Below are 23,438 nucleotides of genomic sequence, written 5' to 3'. Positions count from 1 at the left end.
TCCATTCTCTTCGGTTCAAATAACAAACTCAGCAAGACCGACGGCTTCTCAGTTACAGTGGGTGACAATATTGTCACAAGGAAAGATGAAATTACCTACCTGGGTTCCATCCTAGAGGCTAATCTCTCCTGTGACAAAATGGCATCCAATGTAATAAAAAAAGTCAACCAACGAACTCGATTCTTGTACCGGATCTCCTCTCTGGTAAACAAGAATACCCTGAAGACTCTGGCAGGAGCACTCATTCAGGGGTACTACGACTATGCTTGCACCTCATGGTACCAAAGCACCTCAAAGGCGCTAAAAACAAAATTACAAACATCTCAAAACAAACTGGTCAGACTACTGCTTGACCTTACTCCTAGAACCCACCTCACCCCTGCCCACTTTGACAACCTAGGATGGCTTAGAGTAGACGACAGAGTACAGCAACTTGCAATGGGCCTGGTCTACAAGATACACTACACGACCAAGGTACCCATGTACATGTCAAAATACTTCCCAAAGGTCAGTGAATACCACGATCACAACACCAGAGGGAGCTCCACAAATCATGTTAAACCCAGATTCGGCTCAAATAAGGGACTAAACACGTTTCGCAATTATGCCACATCAATGTGGAACGCCCTACCCAAAGCTGTAAAGGAATGTGGATCACTACCCACTTTCAAAACCTCTCTCAAGGGACACCTACGGGAGACTGCAATTCAACACTGGCCCCTGTAAATATCCTAACCCAACCCCCTCCAATGTACAGTCATTTACCTAGTATGGTTTTGTCAATAGTCCAATGTACAATTTTGTTTGTTTGTACAGTGTCCCCCCCCCCCCCCCCCCTCAATGTACAGTTTTGCTTGTATATACAGTGTGCCCCCCCCCCCCCCAACCACCTCCAATGTAGATTACCCAGTATGGTTGTCAATATCCCAGTGTACCCAACCCCCCCCACCCAACCTCCTCCAATGTACAGTTTCTACGTCAAATGTATATACTCCCTTTTCCTGACTCCTTCTGTATCACAAACAGTACTGTATTTGCAAATCTGGTATGTCATAAATGTATAGATGTAGCAGTACTGACTATCTGTATGTCATGTATGTCATATATGTCCTGATGAATTGAAAATGGGGGACCCTGATGTAAACAAGACGAAAGTCTTTCTCTGGTCTGCATCCCCTTAACAATTGTGTGTATTGAGCTGTACTGTATTGTACCCATTCTGCAATCTGTTAATAAAGTTTTCAATCAATCAATCAATCAAGACTTGGCTACATAACAGTGCGGCCCAGCCAGCAGTTCTTTGGTTCATTATAGAGGAGAGGAGACCCTTTTGGTGCAAGAGGGTTCATGAAGAACCAACCCTCATCCTGGTACATAGGACATGTGCCTCTTGTGGTTATTGTGAAACAGTGACAACAACCCAATTGGTTCTGTGACACTAATGGTGCTTCAACCTGTTCTAAATAACCAATGGTTCTCTGAAAATTGCAACTTGCCCTCGAGCTACATGAACAAGAACAACCACACACCATCCTATAGATATGATTGACCTATAACAGTATTTTACTACCGTGTGTCTCTGAAGGGGTGACAGTTTGTTAATGCTGTGGCCAAAGCACACGTATGATTTAAGTGACTGGGTGAGTTTGGGGAGAGGAGATGAGGCCCTTATTAATTGAATGGCCCGTTACACACAGGAATAGACTTTCAAATTAATGTGTGGTTGTAGTTAATGTTAATGTCATTGCGTGAGGGTGAGAGAGTTTGATTGAAAACTTTATTAACAGATTGCAGAATGGGTACAATACACATAATTGCAGACCAGAGAAAGACTTTCGTCTTGTTAACATCAGGGTCATAGGCGGCGGGTGAGATTAATATTTGGGTAGGCAATATCGCTCGAAGTGCGCAAAATGTTTCCTTTTTTGTCAATACACACACCCAGTAGGCTATGCGAGGCGAGCCCCACTCATTTAATATATAGTGCAAATTTAGTGTTCAAATGAAGGCATCCAATAATTAACCATTGTCTTACCTTAATGCAGCAAAATTTGATGAACTCTGACTCTCATCATGTCAAGTCAAGTCAAGTCAAGAGTTTTATTTGTCACGGCATACAAGTATACAATGAAATGCGGGTGGTCTTGCCCGCAACGATGTGCAATACAGTAGTACAACATATAATAGAATCCAATAAACAACATTGTGCAATAAACCGGTAACATAGTGGGACATCACGGTATTTGTACATAGTTATTTACAGAGCATGAAGGACATGCTAGGTCCTTGGTAGTGCAATACACTGTTACTATACTATTTTTAAAGTGACCTTTCCTTTGTGGCCATAAGTGTGGGCTTGTGCAGCATGAGTGAGTGCTTTCTCATGTTAAAGTGGCTGCTAGTGTGCGAGCGTGCACAGCGTGCGTGTCGTGTGTGTGCTAATGTGTGCTTGTGTGTGTAGAGTTCAGTGTTCTGTGACACTCAGTGTTCATTGTTCAAGGCTCTGATGGCCTGGGGGAAGAAGCTGAGCCGAAGCCTCTCTGTCCTAGTAGCTGGTGTTCGTTCGCAGGCGTCTGCCTGACCTCAGCAGCTGGAACAGGCTGTTATTGGGGTGGTGAGGGTCTTTCATTATTCTGCAGGCTCTGGATTTGCACCTCTTGTTGTATAGAACGTGCAGGGGAGGTAGTGCAATACCCGTAGTACGCTCGGCAGAGCGCACCACTCTCTGTAGGGCCTTCTTGTCCTGTGCCGTGCTGTTTCCATACCAGGCAGTGATGTTTCCAGTCAAGATGCTCTCTACAGCTCCGGAGTAGAAGGACTGGAGTATCTTCCCCGATACTCTGAACTTCCTTAACTGTCTCAGGTGGTAGAGGCGCTGCTTCGCCTTTTTTACGACTGTGTCTATGTGTGTTGACCATGTCAGATCCTCTGAGATGTGGACCCCCAGGTACTTAAAGCTGCTCACCCTGTCCACGGTGGCCCCGTTTATCCTCAGTGGTGTGTGTGTCTCCTGCTGTCCTCTCCTATAATCCACGATCAGCTCCTTGGTTTTACCAATGTTCAGGAGCAGGCTGTTGTCCTGGCACCAGCGTTCCAGTACCTCAACCTCCTCCCGGTAGGCCTTCTCGTTGTTGTCCGAGATCAGCCCCACCACCACGTGTCGTCTGCAAACTTCACTATGGAGTCGGAGCTGAACTTGGCCACACAGTCGTGTGTGTAGAGTGAGTACAGCAGGGGACTCAGAACACAGCCCTGGGGGGACCCGATGCTCAGGGTGATGGTGTTGGAGGTCTGACCCCCCACCCTGACCGACTGGGGTCTTTCACTCAGAAAGTCCTGTACCCAGGCGCTCAGAGCGGAGCTCAGACCCAGCTCGATCAGCTTGTCCACCAGTCTGGTGGGGACTATGGTGTTGAACGCTGAGCTGTAGTCAATGAACAGTCTCACATAGCCCCTCTTCTGACGGTCCAGGTGAGAGAGGGTGCTGTGCAGTACTTGGGAGACCGCATCGTCAGTGGACCTGTTTGGCCTGTATGCAAATTGCATAGGGTCCATATCACTTGGGAGGGAGGCACAAATGTGATCCTTGACCAGCCTCTCGAAACATTTCATGGCCACAGAGGTGAGTGCCACCGGTCTGTAGTGTCCTCTTAGACTTAGAGCAAGTGTAGGCGGGGTGGGGGAAACTGTACAACTGTACAAGCAAAACTGTACATTGGAATATCGACGAAACCATACTTGGTTCCAAGAGGAGGGTCTTGTGTATTCTTGGGTTAGGTAATTTACTGTACATTGGAGGGGGTTGGGTTAGGACATTTACACAGGGGCCAGTTTTGAATTGCAGTCTCCCGTAGGTGCTCTTTGAGAGTGGTTTTGAAAGTGGGTAGTGATTCACATTTCTTTACAGCTTTGGGTAGGGCATTCCACATTGATGTGGCATAATTGCTAAACGTGTTTAGTCCCTTGTTTGAGCCGAATCTGGGTTTAACATGATTTGTGGAGCTCCCTCTGGTGTTGTGGTCGTGGTATTCACTGACCTTTGGGAAGTATTTTGACATGTACATGGGTACCTTAGTCGTGTAGTGTATCTTGTAGACCAGGCCCATTGCAAGTTGCTGTACTCTGTCTTTAAGCCATCCTAGGTAAAGTGGGCAGGGGTGAGGTGGGTTCTAGGAGTAAGGTCAAGCAGTAGTCTGACCAGTTTGTTTTGTGATGTTTGTAATCTTGTTTTTAGTGACTTTGAGGTACTTTGGTACCATGAGGTGCAAGCATAGTCATAGTACCCTTGAATGAGTGCTCCTGCCAGAGTCTTCAGGGTATTCTTGTTTACCAGTGAGGAGATCCGGTACAAGAATCGAGTTCGTTGGTTGACTTTTTTTTTATTACATTGGATGCCATTTTGTCACAGGAAAGATTTGCCTCTAGGATGGAACCCAGGTATGTAATTTCATCTTTCCTTGTGACAGTATTGTGGGGTTTGTGTGTGTGTGTGTGTGTGTGTGTTTGTTTGAGAAAGAAAGAAAGAAAGAAAGAAAGATGGGTTGTGTGTGTGTGATAGATAAAGAGAGAGAGAAAGAAAGAGATGGGGTTTTTATGTGTTTGAGAGAGAGAGGGAGAGAGAGAGAAAGAAAGAGATGGGGTGTGTGTGTGAGATGAGATGGAATACATTCATTTGTCAGCTCTATTGTCTATGATCACTCTATTGTTTATGATCACTCTATTGTTTATGATCACTCTATTGTCTATGATCACTCTATTGTTTATGATCACTCCATGCTCCCATGTGAATAGATGAAGGAGAAGCCCCCGCTCTCATGGACACCAAGCACCACTGGCTGAGCAGACCCTGTCTCCTGGTGCTGAAAGACGGGGACGTCACCAAGCCGGCGCTGCGGGAGTCCCCGTCCAAAGCCCCCTCAGGAGACACCGGCGTCCCGGGCCCCGGGGGGCCCCCTGCGCCACACCGGAAGCCGCCCGATCACCACCACGTTCAACCCTGGCAGGCCGTGAAGAAGAGCTCCGCCTCCCACCTGGAGAGCCAGTCGCGGAAGCTCCTGAGGCAGCTGGAGGAAGGGAACTGCACCGTGACCACCATCTCCACGTGGGGGGAGAGGTGCTTCGGGGAGGCCTCCAGCCCCCTGGTGCTGAGCCCCGCGGAGGCCGCCTGGCCGGAGGACGCCGAGGAGGCAGCGGACGAGCGGAGGCCTCGGCCCTTCCTGTCCAAGGAGGACTCTGTGGTCGAGGAGAAGGAGCTGGAGGAGAGCGGTCTGGAGCAACAGGATCATCAGCCCTGTGGTTCTGAGGCCTCCTCCACGGTACCGTCTTCTCCTCCACCGGAGGAGGAGGAGGAGGAGCCCTACGGCGGCGCGGGGTGCGACGAGCCCCACCGGGGCCAGGCCAGAGCCCACCACCAGACCCCCGGCCCCCCTAACGGTCACGACGAGACGGCCGTGACCACTGGCCACGTGGCGACTGGTGGAGAGGGAGCGACGGGGGACTCGACTACTCTCTCCCCGGCTTCAGTGGATCATCCTCCTGACAACGACCGTCTGCCAGGCCCGGTCGGCATACTGTCCAGAGAGCGCGGTGCCGTCCTCGGGGAGGTGGCCCCGGTGTGGGTCCCTGACGCCCAGGCTCTGTTCTGTATGAAGTGTGAGGTCCGGTTCACCTTCACCAAGAGGAGGCACCACTGCCGCGCCTGTGGGAAGGTGAGGGAACCCATGCCTTCTCACTGTAATCATCAGTTCTTGTGGTGTCCGTTCGATTTGAAGTCAAATGTAATGGGATTAAGACATACTGTATTTTAGTCCTTTTCAACAAGTTAATTTAAGTTAAATTAAGGTCTTTGAGGTCCCCTAAAACGTCAGATTATGCATTCTAGCAGCCTCTATACCCCTCTGTTTCAGTCCTGTTCTCATTCTAGCAGCCTCTATACCTCTCTGTTTCAGTCCTGTTCTCATTCTAGCAGCCTCTATACCTCTCTGTTTCAGTCCTGTTCTCATTATATCAGCCTCTATACCTCTCTGTTTCAGTCCTGTTCTCATTCTAGCAGCCTCTATACCTCTCTGTTTCAGCCCTGTTCTCATTATATCAGCCTCTATTCCTCTTTGTTTCAGCCCTGTTCTCATGCTAGCAGCCTCTATACCTCTCTGTTTCAGTCCTGTTCTCATTCTAGCAGCCTCTATACCTCTCTGTTTCAGTCCTGTTCTCATTCTAGCAGCCTCTATACCTCTGTTTCAGTCCTGTTCTCATTCTAGCAGCGTCTATACCTCTGTTTCAGTCCTGTTCTCATTCTAGCAGCCTCTATACCTCTCTGTTTCAGTCCTGTTCTCATTCTATCAGCCTCTATACCTCTCTGTTTCAGTCCTGTTCTCATTCTAGCAGCCTCTATACCTCTCTGTTTCAGTCCTGTTCTCATTCTATCAGCCTCTATACCTCTCTGTTTCAGTCCTGTTCTCATTCTAGCAGCCTCTATACCTCTGTTTCAGTCCTGTTCTCATTCTAGCAGCCTCTATACCTCTGTTTCAGTCCTGTTCTCATTCTAGCAGCCTCTGTACCCCTCTGTTTCAGTCCTGTTCTAGCAGCCTCTGTACCCCTCTGTTTCAGTCCTGTTCTAGCAGCCTCTGTACCCCTCTGTTTCAGTCCTGTTCTAGCAGCCTCTGTACCCCTCTGTTTCAGCCACTCATGCACCATCCGCACAAAGCCTGTACCATCGAAATGAAATTTGGATCAAACTTTCAGACTAGATGTTGCAGATTAAATATGACTCAAGATCCAGCAACAGCATATCAGTCGTCTAACTACTTAGATTGTGGCTGCAATTCTGAATAGCTGGTTTCAAGAGGGAGGGTTCTTGTCACATAGCTGAACTGCAGAAAAGGCACAATGCACATATTTTACATTCTCTCAGTGTTGAGAAAACCCCTGTAAAAATCATGCAAAACACAGGAAAAGGTCATTTTCACTACCACACTACAGAAGGTTAACACTTTCACTACCACACTACAGAAGGTTAACACTTTCACTACCACACTACAGAAGGTTAACACTTTCACTACCACACTACAAAGGGTTAACACTTTCACTACCACACTACAGAAGGTTAACCTTTCACTACCACACTACAAAGGGTTAACACTTTCACTACCACACTACAGAAGGTTAACCTTTCACTACCACACTACAAAGGGTTAACACTTTCACTACCACACTACAGAAGGTTAACACTTTCACTACCACACTACAGAAGGTTAACCTTTCACTACCACACTACAGAAGGTTAACCTTTCACTACCACACTACAGAAGGTTAACACTTTCACTACCACACTACAGAAGGTTAACACTTTCACTACCACACTACAGAAGGTTAACCTTTCACTACCACACTACAAAGGGTTAACACTTTCACTACCACACTACAGAAGGTTAAAGTGGAAATGAAGCAGTGAGCAATGTGATCCTAGTTTGTTTGTTGTGTACCTTGTGTAAGACAGGGTTCTATAATCAAATGTGAAATCTATCTTATTTGTCTGAAAAATCAAATATAATATCCCTGTTTTCAACATGGGCGCCGCCATTTTGTTGCTGACGTCATGGCTGACGTCATGCCACTGGTTGGGTGTATACTAGGGCTGCAACTAATGACTAATTTGGTAGTCGACTAATCTGCCGATTATTTTTTCGATTAGTCGACTAATCGAAAACCAATGTAAACAACAAAAAAAAATCTTTTTTTTCTTTTTTTTTAAATGACCTATCTTTGTGAAAGTGGCTTCTCAGCTCTGGTCCAGCTGAAGACAGAGCAGAGGAACAGATTGGACATTGAGCGTGACCTCAGAGTTGCTTGTCTACCATCACCCCAGACTTTGAGACTCTTGTCAGGACCAAACAACAACATCATAACATGATGATCCCATAGCAAATTAAAATAATGACTCATGAAACATTTGAATTTGGATCTTTAAGCCACTTTAAATGAAAATGTATTTGAAGAACAATACAGCAATCACTCATAACAAGATAAATAAATTAAATAATACAAATTAAAGTGGAAGTGTACTTTAAATAACTTTTGTTTGCTGTGTGTGAGAGGAGTCCGTGTGTGTGTGTATGTGTGTGTGTCTTACTCTGATCGCTGTGTGAGTGAGAGGAGTGTGTGTACTGTGTAATTTGTGTGTGTGTCTTACTCTGATCGCTGTGTGAGTGAGAGGTGTGTACTGTGTAATTTGTGTATGTGTGTGTGTCTTACTCTGATCGCTGTGTGTGAGTGAGAGGAGTGTGAATGTGTGTGTGTCTTACTCTGATCGCTGTGTGTGAGAGAGAGGAGTGTGAATGTGTGTGTCTTACTCTGATCGCTGTGTGTGAGTGAGAGGAGTGTGTATGTGTGTGTGTCTTACTCTGATCGCTGTGTGTGAGTGAGAGGAGTGTGTATGTGTGTGTCTTACTCTGATCGCTGTGTGTGAGTGAGAGGAGTGCGTGTGTAATGTATTGTGTGTCTAGTCTGATCATCATCTCCTGCAGGGGAACAATGTTTTCAATGTCCAAAATTTGCTATGGGATCATCATGTTATGATGTTGTCTGGAACCCTGAGAAGCCACTCTCACAAAGATAGGTAGTGCACAAAAGAAAGAAAAAAAAATTTAATAACGTTTTTTTTTTTTTTTTTTTTTTATGACTAATCGACGCAACAATTTCTCGTCGACGATTTTTTATAATCGACGTCGTCGATTATGTCGACTAATCGTTGCAGCCCTAGTGTATACACTGCTGGTACACTGCCTATAGTGAATGGGTCAGTCAGTAAATAAAATGTTGCCTACAAAACAACGGGACCGCGGTGGTTCTGTTTGTATTGCTCCTGGCTGTTCAAACTAATTTTACCATGTGAGAGAGAGGAAAGTTGGTTAATTTCCACAAACTACCAGTGAAAAAAACAGTGTTGTTGGCATGTTGGCTCGGGCTGGCTGCACTCAGGCGGCACGACCAGCCTGTTGGACAGGGAAGGAGGAACTGCAGAGAACACTTCATTGCCTCGGATTATGTTGTTGGGGTGGGATGTTTGTCCAGAAGACCACTAATCAGCTGAAGCCTGATGCGGTTCCCTCGGTCTTCGACAGACAGACCGGCGTTAGCTCTCGGGAGCGATCGCTAGCTAGTTGGCACCAGCCGGCGACCGGCGTTAGCAACCGGAGCGTCGCGGAGCATTCAGCCTGCTGGCTACCTAGACCCACTTCAACCAGCGTCGCGGAGCATTCAGCCTGCTGGCTACACAGCTTGTCGGTGTGCTAATAGCCTCTGCAAGCTAACGGTAGCTGGCTAAACAGCTTGTCGGTGTGCTGGAGCCTGGAGCCAGCTACCGTTAGCTTGCAGAGGCTCCAGCACACCGACAAGCTGTGTAGCCAGCTACCGTTAGCTTGCAGAGGCTCCAGCACACCGACAAGCTGTGTAGCCAGCTACCGTTAGCTTGCAGAGGCTCCAGCACACCGACAAGCTGTTTAGCCAGCTACCGTTAGCTTGCAGAGGCTATTAGCACACCGACAAGCTGTGTAGCCAGCAGGCTGAATGCTCCGCGACGCTGGTTGAAGTGGGTCTAGGTAGCCAGCAGGCTGAATGCTCCGCGACGCTCCGGTTGCTAACGCCGGTCGCCGGCTGGTGCCAACTAGCTAGCGATCGCTCCCGAGAGCTAACGCCGGTCTGTCTGTCGAAGACCGAGGGAACCGCATCAGGCTTCAGCTGATTAGTGGTCTTCTGGACAAACATCCCACCCCAACAACATAATCCGAGGCAATGAAGTGTTCTCTGCAGATCCTCCTTCCCTGTCCAACAGGCTGGTCGCGCCGCCTGAGTGCAGCCAGCCCGAGCCAACATGCCAACAACACTGTTTTTTTCACTGGTAGTTTGTGGAAATTAACCAACTTTCCTCTCTCTCACATGGTAAAATTAGTTTGAACAGCCAGGAGCAATACAAACAGAACCACCGCGGTCCCGTTGTTTTGTAGGCAACATTTTATTTACTGACTGACCCATTCACTATAGGCAGTGTACCAGCAGTGTATACACCCAACCAGTGGCATGACGTCAGCAACAAAATGGCCGCGCCCATAATGCTAAATACTTCAGAAATGCACACAACAAATCGTTTTTTCTTAGAAACTGCTTATTTTTATAACGTGATTTCTTCTGTGGCTTATCTAAATACTAATGTGATGCTATGAATATGTATTTATCGCACTGCTTCATTTCCACTTTAACACTTTCACTACCACACTACAGAAGGTTAACCTTTCACTACCACACTACAGAAGGTTAACCTTTCACTACCACACTACAGAAGGTTAACACTTTCACTACCACACTACAGAAGGTTAACACTTTCACTACCACACTACAGAAGGTTAACACTTTCACTACCACACTACAGAAGGTTAACACTTTCACTACCACACTACAGAAGGTTAACACTTTCACTACCACACTACAGAAGGTTAACACTTTCACTACCACACTACAGAAGGTTAACACTTTCACTACCACACTACAGAAGGTTAACACTTTCACTACCACACTACCGAAGGTTAACACTTTCACTACCACACTACCGAAGGTTAACACTTGTCACTACCACACTACAAAGGGTTAACACTTTCACTACCACACTACAGAAGGTTAACCTTTCACTACCACACTACAAAGGGTTAACACTTTCACTACCACACTACAGAAGGTTAACCCTTTCACTACCATACTACAGAAGGTTAACACTTTCATTACCACACTACAGAAGGTTAACCTTTCACTACCACACTACAGAAGGTTAACCTTTCACTACCACACTACAGAATGTTAACCCTTTCACTACCACACTACAGAAGTTTAACCTTTCACTACCACACTACAGAAGTTTAACACTTTCATTACCACACTACAGAAGGTTAACACTTTCACTACCACACTACATACGGTTAACACTTTCACTACCACACTACATACGGTTCTGTATCGTTAGTGGCTTAGCTTGGCATCGCCTTCTGCACTATCTCGCGTACGTGCACGCGTACTGAATAAACCACAAATGTACCTCTAATACCAGTATTAGTCTGACCACACCCCTCATCAGCTTACCTTCATAAGCAGGTGTGTGGTCACCTGCTCTCCTCCTTCTCGCTTTCACCACAAGGAAGAGGTGCCTCGGTAGATCCCCACACTTGACACCATGATGGAAGAAATTGGATTAGGAACAGCTTGGGAAACAAGGATACGTTGACATCATATCTTTATTTTCTCTCTCACTATTTTCGAGAAAATACGGCGATATTGTCTTCGTACTGGAGTGTCTAGAAGATGATGATCATTCTACAAACCCTCCACCGGTTTTCGTATTGGGAGCACGCCGCTGCATGCTTCTCAACTGCAGTTCCTTGCTGTGTTTGTTGGGGTGAAACCTGTCAGGCCACAGCTGAACTGTCGGACATGCCGCTGTTGTGAGGAGCGGTGCGTTCCAGGTTGGGTGAGTAGTGTTTGCTGGCGGGCTCCACTTGTCTGTTAGTGCTATGGGGGCTACTAGACAAAGTTTATGGAAACCGGCCCCAGGCTAGGGTCCTTTGTTTAGCCGTCTAGGCGACAGAAGGCCTTGGTCTGGCGACCATTATAGTTTTAACTAGTGGGCCGCGACCATTGACACTGGTGATCCCTGTGTGTTCTGGACGAGTGGATTCTCTCTGTCACTGTGTTAAGACCCCATCTTTCATATCCAAATGAGAGTATTCCTTCACGAGGGGATATGTGCATGTAATGTGCGATAGCGGCAGATTCATGTTCAAAGTCAGCTATACAGGCCAGTTGGTACTGTGCTGATTCCGCCGGACGTGTTAATGTCACCGTTGTGAAGCGGTGTTGACGTCTTGTTTTCTCTTTTCTCTTAAAAAGTGAGGAGGGTTCAGAACGGCGGCCTGTCTGGGTGAGTGTTATGTCATTGTTTACATGTTCATAGCTTACGGTTAGCCGGTCGGTGGCCTGGCGCGGGGTAGCTTGGCTTCTCGCGCGCCGCCGGGAGCTCGCTCCTGATCGCGTGCGTCGTAGATCGGCGTCTCGCGAGCGGAAGCGATAGCACCCGAACGGTTGGAGCAGCCGTTAGCTTGATGCTATTCTGTTGAACGTGCTTTGATTTTTAACATGTTTTACACTCTTGACCACGACGTCATCCTTGACAGGGGATGTTCGTCAACCCTGCCTGAGCCTAGACGGGGATTGCGTCAACAAAGAGGGCTGTGTTCTACGATGGCTTGTGACTGCACTTCGCTGATCTGCGTTCCGGGCAGGTACGGGGTTGGCCAGACCCTCATAACACGTCTTCTGGTTTTACCTTGCTAAATGTATTGTGAATGACGGTGTTTTTTCCCAAAACGTGTGTTGTTGCAATGCATTTGAGATACGTTGCGGGTTGTGTGTGAGCTGTTTTTGTCACTGGCAGTAGCTTCTCCGTGCAGGTCGTGATGTATTGATCTGGTTGTTGTGTGAGAAACATCATGGTGTTTATGTGTACCGTGTACTCACTACTAAGGCAACTAACCTATGAAGCTATGCTTGGTGACGAGTGAGTAAAAGAATGTTCTTTCTCAGACTGTAATGACAATGGACAGTGAGTTCACACATTAACAGGTTTTCCTGTTTTAACTGGCCGTATTGAGGGTAAAATAGGAGGATTGTGTTTTTCCCCCCCCGGTTCCCTGGGGACTTTATCACCTCCTATCAGACATGTTGTGCATTAATTGTGTCTTTTGTGTGGTAGGGATACGATGTAACTCTCAGCTTGATTGCTGAGGTTGTGCTAAATCTGCTGGAGGAACTTATTTCCTAAAGGGAAATTGGTTTGGTTGCTGTCATGTGTGCTTAGCAAGGCCTGTGGTCGATACTAATCAAGAATGATGTATTCTCTCATTGTGATGATGATGGGTTGTGTGTGTCATGTGACCTACAACTGGGTTGTACTGGCCACAGAAGCACATGTGTATGTTGGACCGGGGTTCTTAGAGCCCTCTCTATTCTGTGTTTTTCCTTAGTAAAAATCAGATAGCAGGTTAGCTCGTGCGCTGTGTGGAGCTGTGAAACGCTTCATAGAGCTGACTATGACTGTGTCATATTCTCTTTTTGTCGTTACGTCGTATCATGGGTGTGGGGTCGTAAAGGGGTGAACTGGTAACCTTTCCTCTCCCCATTGTTCTGTCGGTCAGGGGTACACCCCCTGTCCTTCAAGGTTCCCGTCACGTGGCGGTTCGGCACGTTACGGGGGGGGGGGGGGGGGGGGGGGGGGAGTTCCTGGTCCCACGGCCTGGTATATTGGGCGTGTGCACCGCAGGAATTCCCCCGCCATAGAGTACGTCACCGTGCGCGTCTCTGTTGGTAGGACTTCCGTGTGCTGTTCAGGTCCATGTGATGGATCTGTTTTCAGGGGGGGTGGTCAGGGCTCCTCCTCACCAAGCGCCTACTCAGGCCTTCTGTGAGTTCGGACTCCTTCTTCCATGTGATCCATGTGAGGAAGCCTCCATCAGAGTACAGAGCCTTCCTCCTCAGATTGTCAAAGTGAGTGGACCCTCTAGAAGGGTCCTTTTCTATTGTATGTATATTCGATTCAATTCGTTTATTGAGTGTGTATGGGTTCGGTGCCTCTTCCCCGGAGGCCCTAAAACCAGTTTTTTACATGGCTCAAGGTGCAATATATTCTTTTCAATCTGTACAGCTCGCGTGGGAAGTCTCTCTGGGGATCCCCGTCTCTTTCCTATGGGAGGGTGGTGGGATGTAAAAATGTGAACATTTTTTACCCCGGCTGTGTAGACTGGGATACATACTGTTGATGCTTCCTTCTTTCTATTCCAGAAGTGTTGGAGTTAGGGAGTGTCACACCCCTCTTGTCGTTCCCCTGGGCGCCTTGGGGATTCAATGACAGGTCTAAATAGCCTGTTCATTGATGGGGGTGTGTCCCGACGCACGTATAGTGCTAGCTCGCTGTAAACAGGCGATTGACTGGCACGCCTTAGTTGCTTGTGGTTGAAACAGCGTTTTTATAAAGCAACTGAGATGGGGGTTTTTCCTCTTCCGGCGACCACATCCCATGACCTGGGTGGGTTGTCGACGGATCCTCGTTCATGTCTGGGGGATGATGACGGGATGGATCTGAACATATGTAGTGGGGTCTCACGCCCTTGGGGTGGGCCACCAGGCGCGGTTCGTCCCGACGTCTGGGTGGCGCCTTCTTTTCATGTTAAGATCAACACGCATATCTGCCCTTCTCCTGGAGTAGGCATGTCGGCGTGGTTAGGGCACGGGACTGGTTCTGGTCACGCTGGTCCAGATCAGTTGAACCCGTTGTCCGCCGGGGATGCAGATCTGCTGTTCTGGTACCCTGAGGGACTTGGGCTTTTTTCAGGGGGAAAAATGCCAGGTCGGTCTGGGTGTCACAGGGTTAAGCGCTATGGAGACCCTGGTTGGGTATGTTTTTACTCAGCACTGTCGTCATGGCTTACAGCCATGCCATTCTGTACGCGCTCGATCTCGTCGGATCTCGGCCGCTACACAGGTTGGTCCTGGTTAGTACTTGGTTGGGAGACCGCCGGGGAATACCAGGTGCGGTGTGCTTAGGGGCTGGTTCTCCATTGTTTTTCGCTCCTCTCTCACGCATGGCGAAGAGGGGCCTGTGGGGGTGGTTTTTTGACCTCCTCTGGTGACCCTGTGCTTCCCGTACCGCCAGGCCCGGTCCGAAGTGATGTTTGCGACCCGTAGGCCTGGGTTAACCCTTTTTGGAAACTGAAACACTTGTACTGCGGTATAGCCGGTGTATACCCGCAGGTGTGTTTTGGAGTTTTTTCTTGAGGGGTTATAGGAACAACCACCGCATTGGGTAACACCGAGGTGGTTGATTCCCTGGTGTGTTGGAGCAGTGTCAACTCCCGGGTTCACCGGTTGAGGGTGCCCCTGCACGTTCATGACGTCTGCCAATCGTGTCAGCCTTCTCTGCCTCGACCCCTCTGGGTGGGGGTTGTTAAATGGAGGCTTGGTCATGCAACACCGCCAGCTTACGCTCCTTCCGCCGGGGCGGCTGTGTTCAGCTGTCCCCTCTGGCGCCTGTCTCGTCCGCAGTCTCCAGGCTAGGGTTAACAGCCTGTTGCCTGGTTTTTCCCCGGTGCGCTGCCTGCTTCCGTTGGTTAACCTTTTTTGTGTGCTTACGGCCATGCTGACTGCCTATTCTGCAGGGTCAGTGTGCCAGGCGGTGTACTATTGGGGGGACGGGGCCCGCTCGGCTTACTGGCCTGGTTGGTTCCGCCTGGGAATACCAGGTGCAGTAACTGAGGGGCCTTTGTCCGAATACGCTGGCGATGTGGGGGGCGGGGCACTACGTGCCCACCTGGTGGGGTCTTGATGCTGGCATCATGGACTTCTCCGGGCCCCCATTCCAGGGAGTCCAGTCCTTTTGGTGGGTCTGGGTCTTCCTTCGTGCTCCGCTGCTACGGCCTTGCCACGGGGTTGGGTTTGCCCTTGACCCCGTGATTCTGGGGGCAGTAACGAGGTTGTTCCTCCGTTCGTTCCCGGGTGGCATGCGGGTTGTGCGTGTGTGTAGTCGTGGGTCAAGCCACGGTCTGCTCACCCTGTGCGTTGAGTTGCTTGAGTGCCTCTTCGCACGGTCGGGTCCGTCGCCCTCCCGTGACGTCCCTAATAGGGGGGCTACCCTCCATTAGGGGGGGTCGGGGGGGCTCGGCCCTCCCTGTTCTGATGGTTTTGGGGGGCTGTCAGCGGGGTGTATTTGTCAGCCAAGTGGCTCCGCTTGGCCTCCCTTGTGCAGAAGGCGATGCCAAGCTAAGCCACTAACGATACAGAACGTTAGGTTATGACTATAACCAAGTTCTGTTAGTTAGGGGCGATGCTTGGCATCGGACGCCGCTGCAGCCCTTGTCCTCACCTTGTGGTGAAAGCTTGGGAAGGAGGAGAGCAGGTGACCACACACCTGCTTATGAAGGTAAGCTGATGAGGGGTGTGGTCAGACTAATACTGGTATTAGAGGTACATTTGTGGTTTATTCAGTACGCGTGCACGTACGCGAGATAGTGCAGAAGGCGATGCCAAGCATCGCCCCTAACTAACAGAACTTGGTTATAGTCATAACCTAACGTTAACCTTTCACTACTACAGAAGGTTAACCTTTCACTACATTTACATTACATTTACATTTAGTCATTTAGCTGACGCTTTTATCCAAAGCGACTTACAAGTTCTGTACGACAAGTCATCAGGAAGGGCACAACTCTATCAGCTGAGTAACAATGTTCATCAAGGTGTTGAGTGCTACAGTGTAGGTTAGTTTATTATGACAAGTGCATGACAGTAAGGTTAGTTAGGGTTAGATTTCTTATTAAAAAAAAATATTTTTATTTTAAATTTCAGATAATGGTTGAATAAGTGCATCTTTAGTCAACGGCGAAAGATTGGACGGGTTTCGGCTGTCCTAACTGGGGTGGGTGGTTCATTCCACCAGTGTGGGGCAAGGACTGAGAATAGGCGGCTTCTCTTTGATGACCCTCCGGGAGCTTGGATAGGAGTAGGTCTGAGGCCAGAAGATGCAGAGCGTAGGGGTCTTGAGGGTGTGTAGTTAGAGACCATTGACCAGAGGTAGGCGGGAGCGGTTCCCTTTGCCGCACGGTAGGGCTGTCCCCGACTAAGGATTTGGATGGTCGACTATGATAGGCCAAAATTTGCCGTTAGTCGACTATTGGTCGACTACTAATAAAATAAAATGTTTAAATAAAAAGTATAATATATTTAAAAAAAAAATTATATATATATTTTTTTCATTCCATTTGGGCTGTGGGGGTGCTTAATGTCTGAAGGAGTCGACTGAAGGCTTCTTGTCCTATGCAAAAGCATGCAATTGGTCCACTGATGGATACATCTTGATATTTGTCTAGTCTGTGTGTTCATTAGATGGGTGAAATCCTCTTTCAGTGCCTCTGTGCCTGTTTTCGTAGGCAGTTAGCCTCTGGTATGCGTGCCATTAGCGTTAGCCACGCTTCTAGGCCTCTTTTCTTTTGGAAATAATGATAAAAAAATATATAATTTCTTTTATAAAAATATATATATATATATTCTTTTGTATTCGACTAAGAGGTTGGCAGTCGACTACGGCTCCTTTCGACCGATTAGTCGACTAATCGACTAATAGGGGTCAGCCCTACCGCACGGTATGCCAGGTCGAGGGCCTTGAAGCGGATTCGTGCAGCAATGGGGAGCCAGTGCAGGTCCCTAAGAAGTGGGGTGACATGGGCCGACTTCGGTAGGTTTGAGATCAGGCGGGCCGCTGCCTTCTGAATGAGTTGAAGAGGCTTGGTGGCAGTGGCCGTGAGGCCAGCAAGCAGTGCGTTGCAGTAGTCGAGGCGGGAGATGACTGTTGATTGGACGAGGAGTTGGGTGGCTTCTTTTGTCAGGAAGGGGCAGATCCTTCTGACGTTGCTCAGGAGGAATCTGCAGGTTCTGGTTGTCGCTGCGATGTGAGCAGAGAAGTTCAACTGGTCGTCGAGGACAACACCAAGGTTCTTGGCGGTCGGGGACGCGGTCACAGCTGCATTCTCGACTGTGATGGAAAGGTCGGTCAAGGGGGAGGATTTGGCCGGTAGGTGGAGCAATTCTTTTTTGCTTAGGTTCAGTTTGAGGTGGTTGGTCATCATCCAGGCGGAGATGTCGGACAGACAGGCCGAGATCCGCTCAGAGACGTGGATATCTGAGGGAGGGAGGGAAGGAGAGGAAGAGTTGAGTATCATCGGCATAACAATGATACGAGAAGGCATGAGACGTGATAATGTTACCCAGTGATTTAGTGTAGAGGGAGAAGAGAAGGGGTCCTAGGACCGAGCCCTGGGGGACGCTACCACACTACAGAAGGTTAACCCTTTCACTACCACACTACATACGGTTAACCCTTTCACTACCACACTACATGCGGTTAACCCTTTCAATACCACACTACAGACGGTTAACCCTTTCACTACCACACTACAGAAGTGTAACCTTTCACTACCACACTACAGCCGGTTAACCCTTTCACTACCACACTACAAACGGTTAACTGTCTGTAGTGTGAAAGTGTTGTTAACCCTTTGTAGTGTGGTAGCGAAAGGGTTAAAAACTAAACTTAAACTGTTATATTGGAAAATAGTGAATGAATGTGTAAAACTGTTGTGTGTGTGTGTCTGTGTGTGTGTCTGTGTGTGTGTGTGTGTGTGTGTGTTCTGAACAGGTTTTCTGTGCAGTTTGCTCTAATCTGAAGTTGAGACTTACCCATCTGGACGGCAAGGAGGGGCGGGTCTGTGTCTCCTGTCACTCGGCCCTCGCGAAAAGTGAGTATTGTGAGTATTCTGAGTCGTTTCCTACATTTCACAGAAAACTTCTCCTGTGACATCATGATGCTGCGTTACTGATTCTGACCCCCCCCCCCCCCCAACACTTAGGGACACCTCCTAGAGGAAAGAGGAGGGTGTGGTTTGCCGATGAGATCCTGTCCAATAAGCAGTCAGAGTCTGCCCCGACTACACCAGTCAGAGGGCCCAGTTTCTCACCGCTGATGAGGAGAGCCCTGGGAGGGCCAATCAGAAGCCCACTCGGCTCACCGCAGCTCCGGAGGGCTTCGCGACCACAGGACACGGCAGCCAATGTGGGATTGTGCTAACATGGCAAATACATTAGATTACAGAGAACATTGTTGTTAAAGAGGCACTTCACCCCACAAAACACAATGCTGATTCATTTAGCATATAATCTCACATACATCCCCATTTTTTTTATTAAAATAAAATAAAATAAAATAAATAATAATAATAATAATAATAATAATAATAATAATAATAATAATAATAATAATAATAATAATAATAATAATAATAATAATAATAATAATAATAATAATAATAATAATAATAATAATAATAATAATTCACACATTCAGTTCGTTTGACAGCTATTGAAAGTAAATTAGTTTGAATATGGCCACCGGTGATGTCATCTGAATCCGTGTGTTAATTACAGCTCAATTAATTTACAAGGTAGCAATCACTATACATTTACATTGCTGCCTCACGCTACGGAAACAGGAGATAGGCTCCTGCCCCATGTGCCGTTACGGCTCGAGAATACTTGTACTTTTACTCAATTACATTTCAGAGAAAAAAAACATTAACGTTACGCACGCACACACACACACACACACACACACACACACACACACACACACACACACACACACACACACACACACACACACACACACACACACACACACACACACACAATATAATTGACATATGTGCTGCTGCTTTTTCTGACCACTCACCTATTGTTTTCTCCATTAAAATCCCCTGCTCTGCTATTTCCCCTCATGTACCTACAAAACAATCCCGCACGTTTACCTCTGACACTGCTGCCCACTTTTCTGAAGCCTTCTCCAGCTCCCCAATTTGTGTCCTAAATGCAAACAGTGTCCCAAATATCGATGACTATCTCTCCATGTTCAATGAGTCATGCACCGATATTTTAAATACTGTAGCACCTTTTAAAACTAAACGCATAAAACCCCTCCCCACACCCTGGCTAAATGAATCCACGCGTACTCTCAGATGTGCATGTAGACGTGCCGAGAGGAAGTGGAGGAAGGACAGGTTGCATGTATCCCTCCAAATCCTACACAGCGCTCTGTCCATCTACCAAACGGCTGTCAAAACTGCAAAAACAGCTTACATTTCCAACTTAGTCATAGCAAATTCAAACAAACCCCAGGCCCTGTTCAAAGTCCTAAACTCCCTCACCAACCCCTGTGCCACTCCCTCTGTCGTACCTTCATTAGCTCTATGCGAAGGCTTCCAACACTTCTTCATCAGCAAAGTCTCTGCCCTTAGATCTCTCTCCCCCTTGCCCCCCTTGTCCCCCCTACCCCCCCTCCTCCCCCCCACCCACTGCCTGCTGTTTTTGACCAGTTTGCCCCGGTCTCCCTCTCCTCCCTTTCCGATGCCATTAAACACCTGCGACCAACAAATTGCCCCTCAGACGCACTCCCCTCACGCATTCTAAAGGAAGTACCTGACCCTGTCCTCCTCACATTATTACCAACTAAACGCTTGCCTCAGCACTGGATGCGTCCCGGCTGCCTTCAAGCACGCTGTGGTCCAGCCCCGGATAAAGAAGCCCAACCTCGATCCCTCTGTCTTCGCCAATTTTAGACCCATCTCACAACTACCATTTTTATCAAAAATCCTGGAGCGCATAGTCTACATACAGCTACAATCATTCCTTGAACACAACAACATCCATGACAAATTCCAATCTGGCTTTAAACCACGACACAGCACTGAAACGGCTCTCCTCCGTGTCTTAAATGACCTGATTACAGCTGCTGATGCAGGAAACTCATCCCTACTATTACTCCTTGACCTCTCAGCCGCCTTTGACACGGTAGACCACCACATCCTTATAGCTCGCCTCGAGCATTACGTAGGCCTTAGGGGCCCGTCTTAGACTGGTTCAGGTCCTACCTGAGTAATAGGACCTTCTCTGTCCAACTCAGTGATCTCACTTCCTCTGTGGCCCCCCTCACCTGCGGGGTGCCCCAAGGCTCGATATTGGGTCCCACTCTCTTCCTCCTATACATACTCCCCCTAGGCCAGATCTTGGCAAAACACAATATCTCATTCCACTGCTTCGCCGATGACGTGCAGGTTTACCTCCCCTTAAAGCCCACCCAAGGGAAGACGTCAATAGAACCACTGCTTGACTGCCTGGCAGAAATCAAGTGCTGGATGTCCGAAAACTCCCTGACATTGAACGAAGGGAAAACCGAGGTCATTGTTTTTAATAGTGCCCCCCCGCCCCCCCTCATTGACGCACTTGGTCCCCTGGGCCCAAACCTCTCCACCTCTGTCAGGAACCTCGGGGTCATCTTCGACAGCAATTTTAAATTCGATAGACAGGTCAGCGCCGTAGTTAAAAACAGCTTTTACCACCTTAGACTCCTGGCGAAGACAAAGGCATACCTCTCCCAAAGTAACCTAGAGACGGTGATACATGCCTTTGTCACCACCCGCCTCGACTACTGCAGTGCTCTGTACACGGGCATCGACAAGTCCCTCCTCCTCCGCCTACAACTGGTGCAGAACGCAGCCGCACGCCTCCTCACCAAAACAAGAAAACACGAACACATCAGCCCAGTTTTGGCCTCGCTCCACTGGCTGCCTGTTAGCTTCAGGATCTAACGAAATGTTTTTAAATCATTAAATGGCACGGCTCCCTCCTATCTGTCCGAGCTCCTGCACCGCCACACCCCCCACCGATCCCTCAGATCAGCTGACCAGATGCTATTGATGGTACCCAGAACCAGACTCAAGACTAGGGGAGACAGAGCTTTTTCCACCGCAGCGCCTAGACTGTGGAACAGCCTCCCCCTCAGCGTACGGGCCGCCCAGACCGTACAGGCTTTTAAATCACTCTTGAAAACCTACCTGTTCTCCTTGGCCTTCCCCCCTACTTAACCACCACTAGACCCCTGGCCCTTCTATCCTCTTTGTTTTACTGTGTCCTACCAGTTTTTATTACTTTCATTGCTTTATTATGTTTTTAATCCTATATCTTGCACCATATTGTTTTGTTTGTTGCTTTGCTATGTTTTTTTTTCTTTCTTTTAATCTTATACCTTGCCTCACACTATTTTGTTTTTATCAACTTGCTTGTGAAGCACTTTGGTGTCAGCTGCCGCTGCTTGGAAATGTGCTATACAAATAAAACTGACTTGACTTGACTTGACTTGACACACACACACACACACGCTGCGATGGCGGAGAAAAAAACATCTGATTAACCCAAGACTGGTAAAATAGAGTCCTTACCTCACATCAGATGTTCTGCAAAAAGATTAATCCAATTCCTGATCACCTTTCCAAATATTGATCACGTTTATTGATCCAACGTTATAGCACCAAAACACATAATCGACGCTGCTCCGAGCCTCGCCAGTGAATGTGATAACACGATACTGCTTGCCAGAGAAGGGAAAACCCCGGGACCGGAATTTTCTTCTGATGCACAGTCCCACCCAATCCAATCCAATGATGTGCAATACCATCCGGGAGACGATAGGCGGCGGTATTTGCCCTTTTCGAGCTCAGACCCATTCCCAATGATAACGTCAGGCTGGATGGATGAAAAATTAATGGATCAAGTCAAGTCAAGAGTTTTAATTGTCACGGCATACAGGTATACAATGAAATGCGGGTGGTCTTGCCCGCAACGATGTGCAATACAGTGGTACATATAATAGAATCAAAAGAAGAAAACAACATTGTGCAGTAACAGGTAGCAGGTAACATGGAGTGACATCTCGGTATCTGTACATAGTTATTTACAGAGCATGTGGGACATGCTAGTTAGCTTTGGTAGTGCAATACACTGTTCCTGTTATTCTAATTTAAAGTGTCCTTTCCTTTGGCCATAAGTGTGCGTGTGTGCGACATGAGTGTGTGCCCGCTCATGTTAAAGTGTTAAGTGGCTGCTCGTGTGTGAGCGTGCACAGTGTGCGTGTCGTGTGTGTGTTCATGTGTGCTTGTGTGTGGACAGTTCAATGTTCTGAGCACTCAATGTTCATTGTTCATGGCTATCCATGGTCCATTGTTTATTGCTAATAAAAGAAATAACGATTAAAACCCGAGTTTTCTCGGGTTTTCTCGGGTCTTGGCACTCAACGCATGGCGAGTTAACCCGACTAATCTCGTGGTTGGCACTGAATGCGTTAATGATTATATCATTTCAGAGGAAATTACCCCAGAAGATTAGTTTTGTCTTCAGATTTGTTGTTGTGATATTCCTGACCATGCAGACTACCATGCTCATCTGAGTCTGTGCCAACTCTCTACCCTGTCTGACCCCTGCTCCCTGTCTGACCCCTGCTCCCTGTCTGACCCCTGCTCCCTGTCTGACCCTTGCTCCCTGTCTGACCCCTGCCTGACCCCTGCTCCCCGCCTGACCCCTGCCCCCTGCCTGACCCCTGACCCCTGCCTGACCCCTGCTCCCCGCCTGACCCCTGCCCCCACCTGCCCCCTGCCTGCCCCCTCCTACAGGAGGCCTGTGGTCCCTACGGCTGGGGCACCTCAGTTCCAGTGAGCAGCCACCTCAGCAGCTCTGCCAACCTCATCCCCACGGAGGGCCTGCCGCCCATCCTCACGTCCACCGGGGTCAAAGGAGGTACAGCCCACTCCATCCAGACCATAATATCTGGACATAACCAACACTAGCTCACCTTGGTACAGCCCACTCCATCCAGACCACATCTGGACACAACCAACACTAGCTCACCTTGGTACAGCCGACTCCATCCAGACCACATCTGGACACAACCAACACTAGCTCACCTTGGTACA

At 48.2% G+C, this 23,438-nt stretch overlaps 1 protein-coding gene across 1 annotated transcript in view; it reads left to right on the top strand.

Annotated features, from left to right (window-relative positions):
- The window catches only part of zfyve9b (zinc finger, FYVE domain containing 9b), a gene marked incomplete at both ends in the record, with an annotated part of 44,480 nt that overhangs the window by 3,156 nt on the left and 17,886 nt on the right, over positions 1-23,438 (top strand). The window contains 2 exon segments of the mRNA XM_084311306.1: positions 4,792-5,708; positions 23,139-23,262. Of these exon segments, the coding sequence (XP_084167432.1) occupies positions 4,792-5,708; positions 23,139-23,262 (1,041 nt within the window).

This window comes from Notolepis coatsorum (genome assembly GCF_963971535.1).
Source record: "Notolepis coatsorum genome assembly, chromosome: 3".
In the NCBI taxonomy this organism is placed as follows: Eukaryota; Metazoa; Chordata; class Actinopteri; order Aulopiformes; family Paralepididae; genus Notolepis; species Notolepis coatsorum.
This window is presented reverse-complemented; position numbering and strand designations above follow the sequence as displayed.